The 19,182-nt window shown below is 39.1% G+C and overlaps 1 protein-coding gene across 1 annotated transcript; it reads right to left on the reverse strand.

Moving 5' to 3' along the window:
• Nucleotides 1-558: 558 nt before the first annotated feature.
• Nucleotides 559-17,484, reverse strand: ube3c (ubiquitin protein ligase E3C). The gene is made up of 24 exons (XM_033985542.2): nucleotides 17,348-17,484; nucleotides 16,748-16,857; nucleotides 16,613-16,666; nucleotides 16,462-16,536; nucleotides 16,206-16,352; nucleotides 16,004-16,119; nucleotides 15,757-15,914; nucleotides 15,262-15,415; nucleotides 14,458-14,678; nucleotides 14,230-14,381; nucleotides 13,880-14,067; nucleotides 11,497-11,583; nucleotides 11,266-11,423; nucleotides 10,962-11,188; nucleotides 9,576-9,680; nucleotides 9,413-9,500; nucleotides 8,445-8,542; nucleotides 8,235-8,367; nucleotides 7,406-7,653; nucleotides 4,944-5,156; nucleotides 3,492-3,680; nucleotides 3,344-3,410; nucleotides 3,072-3,202; nucleotides 559-1,427 (listed from the first exon to the last, which is right to left on the reverse strand). The coding sequence occupies exons 2-24, from the start codon at nucleotides 16,811-16,813 to the stop codon at nucleotides 1,257-1,259; spliced, it is 3,246 nt and encodes a 1,081-aa protein (XP_033841433.1). The 5' UTR covers nucleotides 16,814-16,857; nucleotides 17,348-17,484; the 3' UTR covers nucleotides 559-1,256.
• Between the last annotated feature and the right edge of the window lie 1,698 nt (nucleotides 17,485-19,182).

Below are 19,182 nucleotides of genomic sequence, written 5' to 3' on the forward strand. Positions count from 1 at the left end.
CATCATTTGGCCTCTCAAAAGACCGTACACACTCTAAAGTATATTACTGTGAAGATGATTCATAACATCCTACATTAACTTTGTCAGTTATAATCCATCACAAGGTAATAGTCTTAAATAAATCTTGCAGTAATTGAGATGAATCCCTCATTTCAATGACAAGTCCGGTTTTTAAGACCCAATTACCACTTTTGAGTTCCTTGGCCCAGTGGGTGTGTAGGCTTTGGGCTCTAAAATGAGGAAAGGGCAGCACTTTGCGTTTAAACAAGACGATGGAGATATGGACCCGGTCCAAAGCAGGATGGATCTGCTCCTGAGTCGTGCTGCATCAGAGGGCAGCTAGATTTATGACAATCGCATACAATCTTAATTTGTGCTCAGCTCGATAATGCATCTCAAGGCCAGAATAGTTCTGCTCAGTGTTTCTTAACTGGATGTTTCTTTAATTATATGTCAGAGGCCATAAAACTCAAGAAGAAATTTCCACAAAGCACTGTTTTATGTCTGGATCATTAGGGTAAATTATAGGCACCAGTAAAAAGACAAAAAAAGAAAAAAAAAAAAGAACAGGTTTATTCACACCTTTTTTTGTTGGGACATTCTCACTGGTGGCCATGTCTAGTGACAGGGCTCATGTCCTCAAAGCAGACTGTCGAGGGAGCAGATTGTACAGAGAAGCAAAGGAACAGAAAGGACACCCTGTACAAATAATAATACAAGAGTAAACATATACATATTCACAAATCCATGATTATTTTGTTTTTCTCAATACTGCAAAGCCATTTCTCCCTCAACAATTCCACACATGTAGCATCAGATGACCTGTGTACAGTTATGATATGGGACATGACTTGTAGTGGTGACTAGAAAACCCCAAAGCTGTGTGATTACATGATGAACTATACACACTTGCTGCCACAGCCCTTGGCACACCGTGAAGAGGCTTTAGAGTCTTAATGCCTGCTGCTCTTCATATATTGCCTTTAATTATGCTTCCACTTTTTATTTTCTTTGGTGAAAATACTCAGAGCAGCTGCTATCATTCATTTCATTTAAAATGTCTTGTACTGCACTATTGCTGTTACTCCAATCTATTCTGACATTAAAATAATTAAAACTAACAGATAAAAGTATTTCCACTCTGCTTAGTACTGGCACATTTCTTCAGTCCATAGGCATTCATACACACGCACACCAAACCAGGCAGGGCAGTTTATCGTCCTATTCCCGTTATATTTATGTTCTGTTGGCCGTTTTCAGCTCAGCTCAAACCCAGCAGATGACTCAATGGCGTAAAGCAGTTTGTTCCTCATGAGGCCCTGGTCACAGAACTCTGGCAGCTTGAGCAGGTTCATGCAGGTACTTGCAGTGGGGAGACGCTCCAGGTCTGATCCGCCGTTGTGGATGCAGAAGGCCGGATAAAGCTCCTGTGCACACAGAGATATCAGCGCTTTATTAGCCCATTGCCACTGATTACAACTCAGAATTTTGAACCTTTAGCTGCCGACAGAAAATAGATGAGAGCTAGCTTCGGAGCACCATGTTCAAAGCAATTCCAATGAAGCCATAAGCGTGACATTCCACCAGGGGATAAATGTTAAAAGAGAGACATTAGCAGCTAACCTCATACAGAGCCAATATAAATTTTAGGGAATCAGTTTAGTGCTTGAAAGGTACTGAGTGGGTGACTGGCCTAGAGTTTGACCCTTAGATGAGCGGCTGAACGAATGGTCATTTCATGTTGTCTATGTGGCATTTTTTAAATCAAGCCTCCTGATGATGAGGCCATCTCATCTGCAGGCAGTGACACCGGCCCTTTCCATCACACAGCGAGCCAATTGAGACACCTTGCCACCTGATTTCCTCCTGCTATTTAAAGTTAGCAAATACGGCTTTGTGGCCATGCTACCCCGATTAAATGGCTCTTCTGGGACTTAGCCGTAATAACCCCATTTTTCTGACAATTACCGTATTAAACTATCGTTGCTTATTGAGAAAGTGCCATTAGCACTGCCATCATTTTGTAAAAAAAGATAGTTTCCATCATCTTTTTTAAATGGCTTCTCCTGACAGAGCTATTCCTTCTCTAATGAATCCTGGACCGTTTCACGACAGCTAATTAAGCCTTAGCTGGCTCAAACTGAGGGCCGGGTCAGGGGCCACTCCCCCACAAATGACTGCCCTCTCCAGCACAGAGACGAGGGAGGGGCTGTGTGCTGGCCAAAGTCAGACTGATTAAATGTGGAGGGGAACATCCAGCTCACACCCATAGAGGAAAGAAAAGGTTAGCTTATTATACAGCTGTAAATGCTTGCACTTTTATTCAGTTTTTTATCACTCTTGCTTAACCTAGAAAAGATGAGAATATTCACAGTTAATTGATAGTAAATGCATATATAGGACAAACAGCTCTTAGGCTGTGCAAGGCGAGCCGTGCTCCAGATAGCAGTTCAACAGATGGTCATGAGTTAGAAAGAAAAGATAAAAAAAGCACATGACAATGTGGGGGTTTTACACTTTTTGTTTTTGGCCTTGTAATGTGACATGATTAAAATGATTTAAATAATAAATGCCCACTTAGCACTTTCTGTAAGCATTATGTAATTTTACGTGTAACTCAATATTTTCACATTGTGGTATTTTTGCCATTTAAAAAAAATAAATGTCTTTTATTGTCTTTAATTTTTGTATTTTATTATATATTTTATAACATTGAGAATTATATTTTTCATATACAGTGGTCATGAAACAGTTTTTGCCAAAAAACGCAAAATATGAAAATAATGATTATTTTGACCTTTCGCTTATAGGTTTAACCTCTTCCAGGTAAAAAATAAAAAAAATATACAAGCCTGATTTCTCTATAAAAAACAACAACGATGTGCACATTCAAAAGACTTGTCTTAAACGACAATTCAACTGATAACATAAAATATGTCATCAAGTCAACTACCCGAATACACTAGCCAAGTGTCAGAATAGGCAGGGGGGTAAGAGAACTATTTTTTCAGCATTACTTTGTTCTTTGTTGTCTGTTGAAATGACAGAAAAGTAATATGTTGATAACACACCTTGAAGCCCAGCAGAGGGGGTCTGGAGCAGCTGGTCACAAACTTGAGCAGCTTCCGTTTTTCTTCATCTGTGAAGCTTTCCACCACTTCCCAGAAGATCTGGATGACGGGATGAGTGGCCGAGTAACCACCTGGGACAAATTCAAAAGACAAAGAGAAGTGCATTCAGGAGCAGGAGAACATTAAAATAAGTTTTGTAAACATCCCACAATTAAAGTGATGTGAAAAATATTGTCCACCATACATTCAACATGTAGATTCTCTGCTCTTACCCGAGTAGTTTGTGAACTTTTTCAAATCATCGAGACAAATGGGCACATGAGCTCCAGAGATCAGAACCTTTCAGAAAACATAAACATAAAAGTTTGTGGTTGCTTAGACTGTATATGAAGCACTGAAGCTGTAGGTGTACAAGAATACCTGCATTTCCTGCTGATCAAACATGCGCAGCCATTCCAGGTTGACCACATTGGCAAGGCCTTGTCTGAAAGCCAGGCAGTGAGGTCTGATCTGCTTGTTCAGTCTGTAGTCGGCCACCAGGTGAATGTAGGTGATGCGGTTGACTGTAGTCACAGGAATGTCTTTTCCTCCAGGTTTCAGCTCGACCACCTAAAATAAAAAATAAAAATCCTAAATGCTTTATATGCTAGGGGCACAATAAAGATAAGTTTCAAGCAGAGTTAAAGAAATGCTTCCCAATAGAATCACAGTAAGTAATAGGAGCATCTGGCTCCAGAACACTTGGCTCAGGGATCTCTTTTCATTAGCTTTGAAGCAGTTAGTCCTTGCTCATTGCAGTAAGGAAGTGGTTTGATTTCTAAATCGTCGTATCAGGTAAATCATCACAAATTCCTCGTTACAGAGCAACTCAGTTTGGAACCTATGATCACAAATTATTGAAAAAAAAAAAAGAATAAAATTTTTGTAGAAAGACAGTATCTTTACTATTTTAGCTTAAGCTAGGGAATATGATGATAAAATTAATTGCAATATACTTTGAATTTACAGATCACGTTTCAAAATAAATTTTCTAAAGAGAAACAATAGAGACTTTTTATTATTTCCATTTAACATAAAATATGTCAAATGTATTCCTCCAGAGTTTGAACTCTGCTCCAAACCACAGACCATATTGGCTGTAGACCTCTCTTTAAAAAATTTAAATGAATTTTAAATGTTCCAACATATAACACAACAAAAATAATAACAATATATGCATTGTTATTCAATCTCTCGGTATGTGGCTCCTAGACATACCATAATCATTTTCAGTTTTCCTCCTTTCAGCCAATTCTGATTATGTGCTAATGTAAGAGAATTACTGCTGTTATCTTGCTTGCTTTGGCAATCTCACAAGGGCAAATGCAGGGCAAACTGCTCCCGGGTATGTGCCTAATCTCTCGCAAATTGTTTTCCCTATCGTGTTTGCGATGCCTTATTTGTGACCAGAAGGGCTACATTGTAACTCAGCCATTTCAGGTGTTGTTTGAGAAGAGCTAATAAGACGTGTCAAAGGCCTGAGCAAACAGGCTGTGGGTTGAGTGCAGGTCTAGGACCAGGTGACTCAGAGTGCGAGTGGCTCGTCCTGTCAGACCTTGCTAAAGAGCAGCCGTGCCTAAGAGCATCAGGCTGCTTCTGTCAGCCGTGTTTCAGATCATTCCTCAGGTAAAGGCAGGGGAAAGGTCAACAGCAGCTGAGCTTACAGAGACACTAGTGACGTGCTTTATCTCTTTTAGTGCTAAAATCGCCACATCAAAAGGGTAATCAATTATTCATGCAAGACAGGCCAAAGTGAACGAAGGATAACGGGTCGATAATTGTACAATGTGCTGGTTGCAAGATGGAGAGAAACATCTTGATCCGATAGTTTACCTGAGCCTCTCCCAGATCATTGTTGACTATAGTGAAGTTGAGGCCAAGCTCCTCTACATCACCCTCATAGCTCTTGAGGAATAGCAGGTTGCGGTACATTTCAGGGTCAAGAGAGGCGAGGTGGTGGATGTCCACATCAGCACTCGTTCCCAGCAGTTTGGACAGAAAGAAACTGGCAAAGGGCAGCTCCACCAGCATGTTCTCATATAATGCCTGTGTAAAGAGGGACTGGATTATAATAATGTCACTGTTAAAATAAAAGTACAAAGATTATACACACAAAGCATATTACTAGATTCTTTCTTCACAGTGATAAAAGTAGATTGTGCATTGTCTTATAGAGTAATTAATACTGGCCATTTTACACAGTTATCAGTTTCCTCCAGCTCAAACTTTATAAATGCCAATTCTCACCTTGACCTTGATGCTATTAAGAGCCAGATGCAGGCAGGTGACTCATAAAACCCAAAGCTAATGTACTAGAATAGTCAAAAAAGAGCTGGATGGAGGCATTAAAATATACAGGTCCTTATAAATGATGGCGCTAAAACCCTGACCACATCAGCTAAATGGATTATAAATCTCACAGATTTCCATAATGCACGCATCTTAAACACACACGCACGCATAAATCAGAGCCATTTTCTAAACATAGGTTAATTGCACAACTTTAAACAATGTCTATTTTTTATGCAAAATAATCCACTTAGTATTTCTCTTGTGGCCCACAGCTCGTTTCAGACCATATGCGCGTCATGCCCCTTGAAACCTATCAATAACACTTGTGCCGGGAAGAGGCAGCAATAAGTGTATGGAAAAAAACAGAAGCTTTATTTTTTCAATGGCACACACTTTATTTATGAGTGTTTATTGCCAGAAATTGTGCCAAAATGACTTAGGCAGGGAGGAATTAATTATTATGGCCTGGGCCTTTTAATATAAGTGAGTGCAGTGGCAACGCAATTAAAGCAGATCGCAGCACCATCAGGTGGAATAAATGCCAACAACATTTCAGGTGCATTCTGTTAGCTGCCAAATAAATTACTTAATTTACAACATTAAGAATCAATAAAATTATAATGCCTTTCAAACACATCTCTATCAATCAGGGGTTCCAACCTCACACTTCTAAAAGCAACTGTCAACTCTAAGAGAATGGTTAGAAAAATGGTGCAAAAATGCGATTTTTAATTGGAGTGAGGCTACAAAGATCCCTGTAGCTCACAGTTAAGAGCCATAAATGAAGGAAAGGTTGAGGGGTGTGAGCTAATGAGAGATAAATGAGACACTGGAATCAACTCACTTGGGTTACACAGACTCTTGACAATGTTTGTGAATCCAGATTGAATGATATTTATCCATCTGCAGACTTGTTAAAAATAAGAAGTGACCCATTTTCATGTCTTCCCATTTCTGACTTAAATCTTTCCTGTCAGCTGGGTGGACAAGTGAAGAAGAGGGATGACGACCGGCCTCTATTCTGATGTTCAATCCCATTTCAGTGAGTACCCAAGACAAGCCACTCCTGCCTGTAATACATCACCTCCACAACAATGGCACGCCTCGAACATTAATTAACAATATTAATCTCCTGTGTCCTTTGAGCCGCACTGTGCCCACTGCAGCAGCAATGATGCAATCCCAATCTATATAAACGCTCGCCTTTTATCCAGGCACTAAACAAACATCAATACACACCTTCTAAATGGCCACTCAAACGGCTATTTTTATTGAGAAAAAAAGAACTTAAGGAAGGGTTAATTGAAAGTCAAATTCAAATTCATTTCTCCTGACCTAATTGCCTGAACCATTAGCTGAGGAGTGGAGGGTATTGAAGGCATATGGGCGGAGAGGTTCTGGCTGCCGATGGATCATTTTTCACAGTCAAACTAACCAAAAATTAACTGGAAGGAGGAGTTGACACTGCACAATGTGAATAGACTAATCCTGGGCACAGCAACAGAGATAAGACTTGGATGTTGCAGACTGTAAAACAGATCAAAATGCTATTACCACATGCTTTGAGCCCTTATTTATGTCCTGTCTGTGTGAGGCTGCTGATTTAGAGGCAGCCAAATGCAATCACTACACAAACAAGAAGCAGGAATCATCGGCTAATGGAAGCCTTAATTGAGAGACGGCCGCATGTCATGAGGTAATTCTTCTCTGTTTCAGGTGATAGCCCCCTCCCCATAAAGAGAGCATCTTGATAAACAATCACTATATACATTAAGCATGATTTAGAAACATTAGGCTCTAATAAATAGTGTCAACAACGGAAGAGCCGGACAGAAAGCCGATGGCATCAACAGTTTACGCACTTCGGCAAATAAGCACTGAAGACCAAGCTTTCTCTTAAATGCACAGTTGAATGACATGAAAGATGTTTAAATACACAGGTTGTACATTACGCAAGAATCATACAAGGCTCATATTATAAAGCCATATGCAGTAACTTTTACCTTCCCAAGAATCCTCCCTAGAAAGTAGTAGTGTCTCGTAAAGGAGTCTCCAACCAGCATCTGTGCAGTGGGGCTGGGGTACAGGAGCCCCTCGTTGGTGGTCTTAAAGAAGCCCTGGTTAGGATTGAAGCCTGACTTAAGCAGCTCATTGAGAAACTCTCGGAAGATCCCTCCGCCATCAATTCCCGCCTCATCCAGACCGTGAGCATTCAGCAGGTGAACACGAATACGCTTCTTCAAGTCTGGCTCTGTATACAAAGAATTTCTCTTTATGGAAAATGTATGTACTTTGAAGTTCTCATATTTTAAATTTTAATGTTTCAATTTGCATAGGAAAAAACTGTAACTTAAAATCTAAGCGCAAAATTGTGTTGTTTTTTTTTTAATACCGAACAAAAAACCTGCATGACAATTTGGAATGCTCACGTATACCCTTAAACAATGTCGGGTTATATTGTTTGGGTGACCTGTGGAATATTCAGATCAAATTCAGTAAGAGGTCATCTCTCAGAATAATTAATGTACAGTGATAAATCAGGGCAGCTATAACTTATAGACATCTAAATGATATAGATCATGTCTTCACTCCAGGTCTCCTACTACTCTTTTTAATCAGATTGCCCCACTGAAGTGCCCTTTTAAATCCAAACACAAAAGAGGTGACTTAAAATAATTGACTCTGCTTTTATGTGGTGCATTATAATGATCAGAATCACAATTATGCATTACTCCAACGTAATACCATGTAAAATAAAAACAATACTGGGAACAATCCCAACAGTGGAACATTTTCCTTGAATTTTTTGTATTAAACAACAAAGACACCTACCATTCTCTGGGGAAAGTTTATCATATGCATCTTCATAAATGTAGTTGCGTCTAATGGTGACATTGATGCCATCGGGAAATGGGCCGTCCCCCTGCACATCACGTTTGTCTGCAAAGATTAACCTCTGGAAGATCTGGAGAACAGACATCGCACCAACATCAGCAAATGGTCTTCACTTTTAAGCAGCTCAATATTCCATCTCTGCCTTACCTTGACTCGTTCCTCAAAAGGAACCACAAAGGGAAGCTCTGTCAGGATGGCCAAATGCCGCTCCTCAGACACTGACAGCTGTGGGGGCTCCAAACCAACTGCACCAACATGAATGTCAAACACTATTAGATCATGGGACTTTGTTGAGCATTATATTTATTTATACCGATTTTAACTAAATTGCACACTTGAAGCAGGTAGGATGCTGTTTGTTTTGAGTAATTTCAGGATTTGACATATAACCACCACAATAGCTAAGCTGTTTTTCAGTAAACTCACTTTGCAACCACTTTAACTCAATTATTCTGCTCAATTAGTCAAACTGATCAGCATTTCCCCATCAAGGTTCCATCTTTAAGGAGAAATATGGCAGTGTAGTGGTCAATACAATGCTCATTCATCAGGCCTGAGTCTGTCCATTTAAGGAAATGAGAAAAGGCTAGACAAACACATAGACCAGATGTGCTTGGGTTCATCAGGTACTTCCACACTAATTGAATTTATCCCATACAGCCTTTAAGTGGCATTAGACAGATCATACACACATTTTTATCAGCTTGTTGTCACAATCGTGTGAAAATCTGTTTAATGATCCAGATAGGATGGATTTTTCAGAATAAAGCATACCTTTTAAAATGTTTCCACATTTGGTAGCATTTTCTATTTATTAATCTATGTTGTATGATTACTAAGACACGTCATAAAATAAGTTGTACATTTTCAGTAATTAAGCCTTAAATAACTCTGTGCTTTAACAAAATGAATGAACTGGGAGGTGTTGTGCCTTGAGGGTGTGACTCATTCTCTTTGGTGCCTCTGTAATATGACTATCAGGTTTTGTTGTTAATCACAGCCACGATGGCAGCCCCAAGTTCAGTTTATTTACATCAGGATCTACGCCAAAGTCTAGTTGACCATTTACAACACCTTTGGCAAAAATTAGCAAGACAAGGCCCAGAAAACCTTACCATCCAGCGTAGACTGTAATGGTCCAATGCGACCCATCCGCCGTGTGCGCCATACATTTCTTGCAGAAGGCACATACAGTTGGGTGACCTGTGAAAGGGAACAATGATGTGATGGGAGTTAAACGCAATATGTGAGAGGAAAAGGGCCAAGTGCCAAACTTACCCTATCAGCTCGGATGTTTCCCTCTTCAGAAAGCCAGTGGCCTGCTGGACAAAATGGTCGTCTAATGTCTCGAGCTTTTATCATCTTCACCAAGTTAGTGATGACCTGTTGTGGCAGCATGTCAGAGAAAACCATTCATGTTTAAATTTTTTTTGGTAAACTCAGACAGGTTATTTTGGATGTTTCAGTTGTGAAGTATAATGAGGTTATTTTGTGTGCTGGAAAAGCTGTCTCAGAACTTAACCGTTAGAGAACATTTGATTGTGACAATGAACAGTGCTGTCAGGTCATGACCAGATCAATCAGAAAGTACTGGCCTGTAATAAATAAATATCTTTGAACAATGCTGTGAAGGTCTACCGCATACTATTGCACAAAGCAAACTAGGTATAGGAGAATAAGATTTGGGAATGACACCTTGCCCCAAAAGCACATTTTGGAAGCTGCCAAGGTTCTAAAACTCTCCATGTTGAGTTGTCAGACTTTCAATGAACTCACGTGTCGTTGCATAAGGTATTCAAAGAGGAGCTTTGTGGTGTTCCATAACAGTTAGTGCCAGTCCATTTCCATATAATACGTAAGGTAGATTGTTTCAATCGAAACATTCCTACCTAAAGCACATCATTTTCATAGAGTGACCATCAATCCCTGGAAATCACCAGAAAGCAAATCGAGTCTGCAATAATGGCAAGTGCAAAATTATGTAAAAAGCGTGTGGCAATGGGTTTGGAGCCGGCCTACCCCCTGACTCTAGGAATGAATAAGCATTCCTTAATTAGCCCATCGGGTTAAGTGCACGCCTTAATGGGCCTTTCCCAAACTCCTGGGTGACATAGCTCTCCAAACATGGCCAAGAAGAAAGTTCCATTAGCAATATTAATACAAGCTTAGTTGATCATTTTCATTCAATTAACTTCTTTCAATTAAATAGATAGCTCGACAATAGAGGTGATAAAAGATGGGAGGGACGGCTGATGACACGGTCCAAACATTAGCGTGTCAAGGGTCAGCAGCGTTAAACTGACTGTAAATCCCACCATTCAATTTGGAAAATGCATTTTCCCTGCTCCCCAGTTCTTTAATGGGTCATTTTAGCTGACAAGAGTCCTGTGTGCAGATCTTTTATGAAAATTCCCTAGGTGCTCTTTGTGTATTCGCCACCTTCTCCAAAGCATTGGCGTTCACATTTAAATACTTCTCTCAAAGACAGCAAAGTTTCCCAATCAATGAGGCGTTTTGTGCTAAATGTTGCTGCATTGAGTAAATACGCAGTAGATGAGCAACTGTGGCTCTACCTCATCACTTCCTGTTCACCTGCTTGACTTTCGCTCAGGTGATTGTATTTTTAGAAGTACATAATTAGCAGATTAGCTTTGTTCTTCTCACCTTAAAAAGCTGCACCCAGCTCTTTTGTTCAGCCTGGATTCTCTGTTGAACTTCTGTGTTGGTTTTGACCCCCACACTGCGGAAGGCTGCCATGTACTCCTCACGGTGTTCGGTCTTTGTCTCGGGATATGCGAGTTTGATAATTCCCAAGCACGCATCTCTAAGGCAGCGAGACAGAGTCACGAGCTCAGACAGAGTGAAGGGCATCATGGAGGACTGCACCTGACCTGAAACAAATGTTTTGTATAATTTATACATGTTACTTTGTATACGGGCTACAAGCCCATTCATATATTTGAACTACCTTCCATTTCATGTCCAAAGAACTCGCTGTCATGCACTGAGATGAGGGAGTGGCTAAAGAGAGAACTGAAGAGATAGAAAATTGGAATAATCCGATTGGAGTCTTCAAACGACATGGGAGATCCTCTGGACAGGAGCTGCAGAAGTGGGACCATGGAGCTGTGGGCGCACAAAGACCAGGTAACATTCATAGTAATATAAAGAATAAATACTTGTTTCATGCAGACCATACCCTGTGATCATTTTGGTTGTCATAGAAGTGATCAGGTGCCACAGATGCCTTAGGAAGCGAGCAGTGAAGGCTAAACTGTACAGAAGTCTGCAAAGTGTGATGAAAGAAAAGGGACATTTAAACACAGTATAAAAAGGTTAATTTCACATGACATAATCAGCCTAAAATACAGTAAAAGTACTTTCCGCCAATTTGTCTACAATGTACAAATTGTAAACTCTGCCTTGTTAAACAGGAGACATGAGTAAAATAGGATTGAAACAGATGGCATTGTTAACCAACATTTCCTTCATAGATATTGTGGGTCTTTTCACCCCTTCTATACTTTGTGGGGCCAGAGAAGGGATTAAATGAGCCATTAAGCTTTATTTAGGTGAGGCACCTTCCATTAGTAAACTAGTTGCTGGCAAGGGTACCCAGCTCAGGTCATAAACAGCGCTCTGGCTTCCTGCTGGAGCCCCATTTAACTTAATGGCTAGGGTGCAAGACAATGGAAGAGTGAGGAGGAGGGGTGGCTTAGTCCTCGCTCTGACCCTCAGCTCCAGCATGCGTCCACACTCACTCAATTGAATGATAACTCTGAGGTGGCCTCACAAACCTGGCCATAGAAGCTCTGCACTCAATGAGGCTGTGGCACCAAGGTGTAAACCACCTCTTTGTTCAGGTTTATGTTTATTTGTGTACTTTTAAATTGCATCCCTTTTCACACAAAGGCCAAGTGCAGACAATGACGTTGTGAAGAATCTGACAGAAGAAATAAAGTGGCCCTGCATGTTATAATAGGTACATGGCATGCACTGATGGCAATGCCCAAGGTCTCGCCGGCCTATCACAAGTTATGAAATTGTAAAGGGTCAAAAACCATTATGTGTGAATCATTCAATTTGAATGAAAACTTAAGATTAAAATTAAAAAAATTTTAAACACAAATGTAATTTCGTAATCCTATGCAAATAAGATATAGTACTAGAGTGGCAGACAACCAACATTTGCCTTGAAAAATGGTTTGCGCTGAGCGCACACCATCTGTCAGTGCTACAAGGCTCAGGAGAGAGGAAAGTGCTAGTGCTGTGGGCTCATAACAAGTGATGCGGGTGTTTGATTGAAATGGGAAACAAAGCACTAAATGCCAGCTGACATGGTGATTTACAGCCTGGGAGAACCCAAACCCCCATTTCAATCACCAAATGAACTACTAATAAACAAAGTCAAGACATCAAAAGACTTGTGTGTGCAAGTGTATGTGCAAAAGCTACTCGATGAATCACACTCACATAATTTAATTTTGTTGCAATACAAAGCCATGTTCGCTCTTTTAAGTTAAGTCTTTTATGCCTGTCTAATATTTTTAGCAGTAAAACATGGAAATCGTTGTCTCAAAAGAATACCCGGAAACCACCTAAAAGTAAAATTACTATTCATCTATCACAATCTTTACATTACATCTAAGCATGTTAGCAACTGAGCATAGGATGATTTCAGATTACTGTTAAAGTTAAATTACCGGTACACAATTACCACTAAACTTCAATGAGCTAATAGCAAATCCATTAAAAAAAAAATCAATTTTTGAGGAGTGCAATTTCATGAGACATTTTACATATTTATTAAAAGGCAGCATGCTGGACCACTGGCCAGATTTTTTTTTTTTTTTGGTTTAAAGCAGTAAATCAAGGCAAGGATGCAATTTGCTCCCCTTAGCCTCTTGTAAAGCTATCCCGTCCACTTCTGCAGTGATTAATCTTTCTCAGTGAGCTAATTATTTTGTACAGATATCCAATAATGATGGAAGACGAAGGGTAGGATTTATGGTAAAAGTGCATGAAAGAGCGAAACTGTAAAATGAGCCGGTATCCAGAGAGATTAGGATAAATTTGCTAAAAAGGACTTTGCTTGTACAAACCGTTTTCTCTAATAGCAGTAATTAACAAGACAATTTCATCTGAGTAATACAGCACAAGTAAGCAGTAGCAACTGAACTAATAATTACCTAGTGAAGGTTGACTATCAATGAATCACAGTCTGATGACTTCTTGCCAGTCACAGCTGCCCCACCCCCTCCGCCACCTCTGACATCCTGGTTTTAATGTAATCAACCTGAGAAGAGGTAATTGCCTGTATCCAAGACTGACAGCTTTCCTGACATCCCTGCTTCCTCTGCCGGTTGTAAATGCCACTAGTGCAGGCCACAGATAACTGCCTGCCTCTCTCTGTTACTTACATTACTGCTTCCAGAATGGACACACATAAAGATACAGCTCTCCTCCCTATCAGTCAGTTGCCATTTACCAACTCAGACAGTATTGTTGATTGAATACCAAATAAAAGTTAGTAAAAGTCAATAATATTCCTTCTCAGCAGTGCAGCTTTAATTATCATGTACCTGACTTTGGGCACCATGAGACGATGCTGGACCATCAGCGTGTGACAGATGGAAGCCATCATGGTGAAAACCTCCTCACTGGCTGAGTCCCTCCATACCAGGTTGAGGAGAGCGTTTGTCTGCTGCTTGGTGTCCAGCTTATGTACACATTCTTCTGTAATGAGCTGTATGGAGATTCGACTGTCATCCTGGGGAAAAAAAAACACACACAAAAACTGATATGTATAAATAGAAACATTTTAGAGAAATAAATGATTGCAATTTAAACTATAATCACAGAACAGTATATAGCCCTGGGTTAGATTTGGTTGCAAATAACACAATGTTCTTCAGAAGCAACATTTATTGACCTGCTTGGGTGGTAGACGCATGCCAGCATCATCCTCATCTTCAGAGTCACTGTTCACCTCAGGCCTGTTCGAGCTCTCGGACACGGGTAGCAAAGGCAAAAGTGTCTGTAGTGCTCGTAGGTAAAGGAGCAGACCATCCTCTGACAAAGAGCCTGCCATCACACAACCGAAGAACCATGGTTAAAAGAGCATTCATGAGTTTGTAAGCACAAAAACTGAAGCACCAACCTAAGCCATTTTCCCCAGCAGAAAGAACAAAGTAGAGAACCCATGGTGCCCGGCTGTGAGCAGATGAAGAATAGTCTCTAGTTGCTTTAAGAGAGCTAAGGAAGGCCTCAAATGGGAATGACACATGCGGATCTGATAGTGCCGGGATGAAGTAGTGAAAAATCTGTTCAGTGAATGGCGCAGAGATAAACTCCTCTGTAAAGGCTGCAAACACAAATTGCCTGAAAAGTGGAAACAGAAAAAAACCAAACAGATTTAATAAGTTTCACATTCTTCCCACAGAATCTTTAACACTAAATAATGTTCCTGTGGGCTTTAGTGACTCAAGACTGGGTTCGCTAGGGTAACAAATATTTCCTTTCTAAACAGAGTTGCTTTGTGTCTCAGTGGCACACATCTGGTGGGTCACAGCTGATAATTGGCTGTTCAAACCAAAGTGTACACAAGTTCCTCACACTCCCACTTCACAGTTGTTGAAAGAAGAGTCAACTCGCTGTTTGCTACTGAGAATGTCTCAAACTGAAGACAAATAGTCAGACATTCTGCACTCTGACGAGTAAGCAACTCTGAGAGCCTTTTATGGCTTGTTGTAAATTGGTTGTGAGGCAATTACTGCTCTACTATTGACTAGGGGGAAAACTGCTGTAGTTTGTCTCATCAGTCCGAAGAATGATTTTAGTTAAATATTTAAATAGTTCTAATTATTGTATTTTTTGTCATGAAAAAATAAATTGTGTACTGTAAATATTACCAATATGAAACTAAACCCAGGCTACAAGTGTCATCCCTTATATGAAGTTGTACCTTGCGTCTGTTGTGCAGGAGGAGTAGGTAAAGTGCAGAGGTTTTATGATGTGCTCCAAAAGTGTGCTTGCCAGAGGAACTGACAGAGTGTCACTGTACTCCAGACTGGTGGGGAGTCTGTGATTCGCAAGAGTGTACAGAGACCTGTAGTATCCTGAAAAACACACATATTGTATACAGTTAAAGCAAACATTTGGTAACATTTAGTAAAAAGCATTAGCATATAAAAGAAAATCTATTGAAAACAAAAAAGATACCGGTATATATTATTCCAACCACACAAACTGTCAACTTTAACATTAATAATGCAATGTCTCTGGTCTCAATCACACATTGTGAATATTGTGATGTCTTCCGAGACCCAAATAGTTTAAAATACATTTTAAATCCATCGTAGTTTTACACAGGAAATGATAGAAACTTGTTAATAAAAATGTTATTATCGAAATAAACTGTAGGTCACTAAACTGCTGTGATACGAGTGATGAAACTTACCTTTCTGAACTATATAGTGCAAAATCTGCTCAAGTAGTGAAGCTACATAGTTAGCATCTGGAATAACAGGAAGATATGTCTTGTCTGAAACAAAAATTTCTAGAATTCGCATGGGTACTGCCACATTTAAACTGTCATCACCACAACTTTGCAGGAGCCTGCAAAACATTCACAATGCCAGCAGATTACACAGTAAAAATGCCCAAATGTGACAGTGTATGATTTTTAATTTTTTTTTTCAAATTACCTGCAGCAGAAAGCAAGAATTCTCTTGATTTGAAAAACACAAGTCTGCTTATGTGGGCCCACCAGCAGTTTAATAAACTGATTGTTGTGTTTTATCAAATTGTGGCCCAGCCATATCTTGACGGTCCAAGAGGAAAAAATGACAAGGCTCAGTGATTTGCATCATAGATAAAAAGGCAAGTTAATGTGTGAAAAATGTTTACCAATTGATGGGCATCCACACTCTGTCTGTAGAAAAATATTAATCGTCTTGACAAGAGGCAAAGACTTGGACCATCTACAACATACTGTGATCCCAGTGCCTGTGTCTGGGTGACACTCTCATCAAAGCAGGCTCGTTGAAAAGCATACTGCATGGAAGAGTCATAGTTTTGATAATCAAAATAGTGTACAATGAGATAACATGGTAATGTCAAACAATACAAATAGGTTTTAATAAAAGATTTTAAGCATTTATACCTGTCGCTTTAAATCTTGGTATCCACGTATAAAGGATTGGATGACAATCGCATTCTTCAACCGTTTTCTTTCATCCTAATCACAGTATCAAAGTTACAGATGACAACAGTCTATAATATAAAAAGTACAATAAAAAGCACTTAACACTTGCCTCTCTCTTTCTTCTTTCTTCTTGAGTGCGGTGCAATAAAGAGGCCTTCTCCTCCTAAACAATACATACAATATTTCAACCTAGTCTTTAAAATCTATATCGGGTTTAAATATGGCAAAAGAGCAAAATTTTCACCTTTTTACTTGCTCCTCCCAGTGATACCTTAGGTCTCGTCTTGAAATCTCCCTCAAAGCTAAACATTTTAGAATGTTTCCATCAACCGATTGTAAAGCAGCCACAATGTCCTGGAAGAAAAATGTGTGAAAGAGATCGCATTTTCAAAAAAGTCGCGTTAGTTAAGGTTATAAGTAAAGACTTTAATAAATGAATCACGGTGCCGTATAAGTAACGTCAAATCACTCCGAAGAAGAAAGACCAGAGCAACGTAATTCATCATGACTTGATTTCATTACAGTGTTCACTGAGCTAGCAGCCGGTTAAGTTAGCTAGCTAATGACTCAGCAGCTGTCAGTAAATAAAACCTAATTTCCTTGATACAAATATCCCACGTACCCTGTGAACATTGAACAATAATTGGAATTTATTCATGTGGTTACAGGTTACTGTCAAACGTTTGTATGAGCCATGACTTTGTTGACGTTAGCACTGAAGTTAGCACTACAGCTAAACACAGACATAGCTAACTTCACGAGGTGTTTTCTCGTGTCCTTCAATATCTCTCAAATATAAGAACGGGAAGTGAAATGAAAAATAAACAGCCAATGAAACACTTACCTTTAATTTTTCAGATAACCAGTTCGATTTCAAGAAATAAAGTCTAAACGAATTTTCTTCCTCTAGCTAAATGAACACAACACAAGAGGAATGAACTGCATCCGCTTCCGGTATTGTCCCAAAGTGGATTGGACAAAATTCACGCCAATCAAATCCAAGCCGCTGAAGCCCGCCTACCACCTTGCAGAAGCTTCTTGTTCTTCACATTTATGAATTCATCACATTACGGAGGAAAGGGTACAGTGTCTGTTGTCAAGTTTTTGTATTTAATCCAAGTACCCGCAGTGTTATTTTTTTATTGTCCAAGAACCCCCAACTATCGCTTCAGTAGCCTATTGAAAGAAATAGTATTTTTTAAGGAATGGTTGACGAGTAAAAAAAATGCAAGCTGCATGTTGTACCAGATACTATACTGTGTATTATCTTCTTTTTTTATTATTATTATTTTTAATATTACTGCATTTTATATGCCTTATGAATCCCGTGTCTCTTAAAATGCATTAATATATCCTATATTATTATTATTATTATTAATAGTAGTAGTAGTAGTAGTAGTAGTAGTAGTAGTAGTAGTAGTAGTAGTAGTAGTATATAACCTGTCAAGTAGAAAGGTTTTATTACCTACAGAAGATATTCACTCATTTAGATAGCAATTTACATCACAGTAGCTACTTGGCGCAGACCACCGATCTCTTGTCATCATGGTTTGTGCATTAATAATAATAATAATAATAATAATAATAATAATAATAATAATAATAATAATAATAATAATAATAATAATAATAATAATAATAATAATAATAATAGGTCGTTTCAAAGAATTATTTTCTTTTTGGTAATATCGCCTTAATAGAAGTGGTATGGTTATAGCGGCCTCTAAGTATTTATAATAATAATAATAATAATAATAATAATAATAATAATAATAATAATAATAATAATAATAATAATAATAATAATAATAATAATAATAATAATAATACAAGTAGGCCTATAATGCACGGATATTCTTAAACCTTTTCATAATGAACACATTTAACCAAGGTAATTAATATATAAAGCGTCACCATTTGTCACTTTGATTTGTATTTTAGTTAATTGTGAAAGTAATTACGGAGCAAATGAACAGCTTTCAGGAAAGACCGGGGTTTTAAGGGTCCGCTTCCATCTAAGGCCCTTATTAATTTTCTCTCCTCTAGATGTGATGAAAAGGAGCGATAAATCTCCGTGATCGGTGAAGGCCAATAGTAAATGGCTCCATATTTCACCGCGGCTTTAATAGAAATATTCATCCTGGTCCCTTAATGAAATTAAACCGGTGCGTTTCGTTGGGACAAGACGCTGGTCCATGGCCGCGAAGCTGTTAGGATAATCATCATGGTCCAAGTGGCTAATTACAAAAGAACACTCTCAGTGTGGGATACAAGTCGAAAGGTTGTTTATTTATTCTCAAATTATAGGCCACTGGGTCCATTTTCTACATAATGCTGTAAAACAAACGCATTCAAGTTCATGCGTAAAATGCACATGTCAGATAAAAATGTATTTCTCCCAAACAACACACTAATATCTTTTCAGTATCTTGGATGGATCTTTTCGCCACGTCCTCGTACAGACATAAATCTTCCCATTATCATTCTGTAATTGCTCATGATCATCAAGGTCCATAATTAAATGGCGATCCTTTACTTGAAAACTAGCCGCTGACTTGTTGATTTCCCCCGAGCAAATAAACGTCCTCGGTGCACGCTCCGCTGATGAATTGACAAAAAACTAATCAGCTTTATTGGTAGACAGGTTAAGGGCAACTGGGTGTCAATAATTCTCATTTT

Source organism: Periophthalmus magnuspinnatus, chromosome 20 (assembly GCF_009829125.3).
Source record: "Periophthalmus magnuspinnatus isolate fPerMag1 chromosome 20, fPerMag1.2.pri, whole genome shotgun sequence".
In the NCBI taxonomy this organism is placed as follows: Eukaryota; Metazoa; Chordata; class Actinopteri; order Gobiiformes; family Gobiidae; genus Periophthalmus; species Periophthalmus magnuspinnatus.

Coding starts and splice junctions, on each gene's coding strand:
- ube3c (XM_033985542.2), bottom strand. CDS start 16,813: ATGTTTAGCTTTGAGGGAGATTTCAAGACGAGACCTAAGGTATCACTG. Junction 16,353..16,461: donor ACCAAGATTTAAAGCGACAG/GTATAAATGCTT, acceptor TCTTCCATGCAG/TATGCTTTTCAACGAGCCTG. Junction 8,543..9,412: donor ATTACAGTCTACGCTGGATG/GTAAGGTTTTCT, acceptor ATGTTGGTGCAG/TTGGTTTGGAGCCCCCACAG.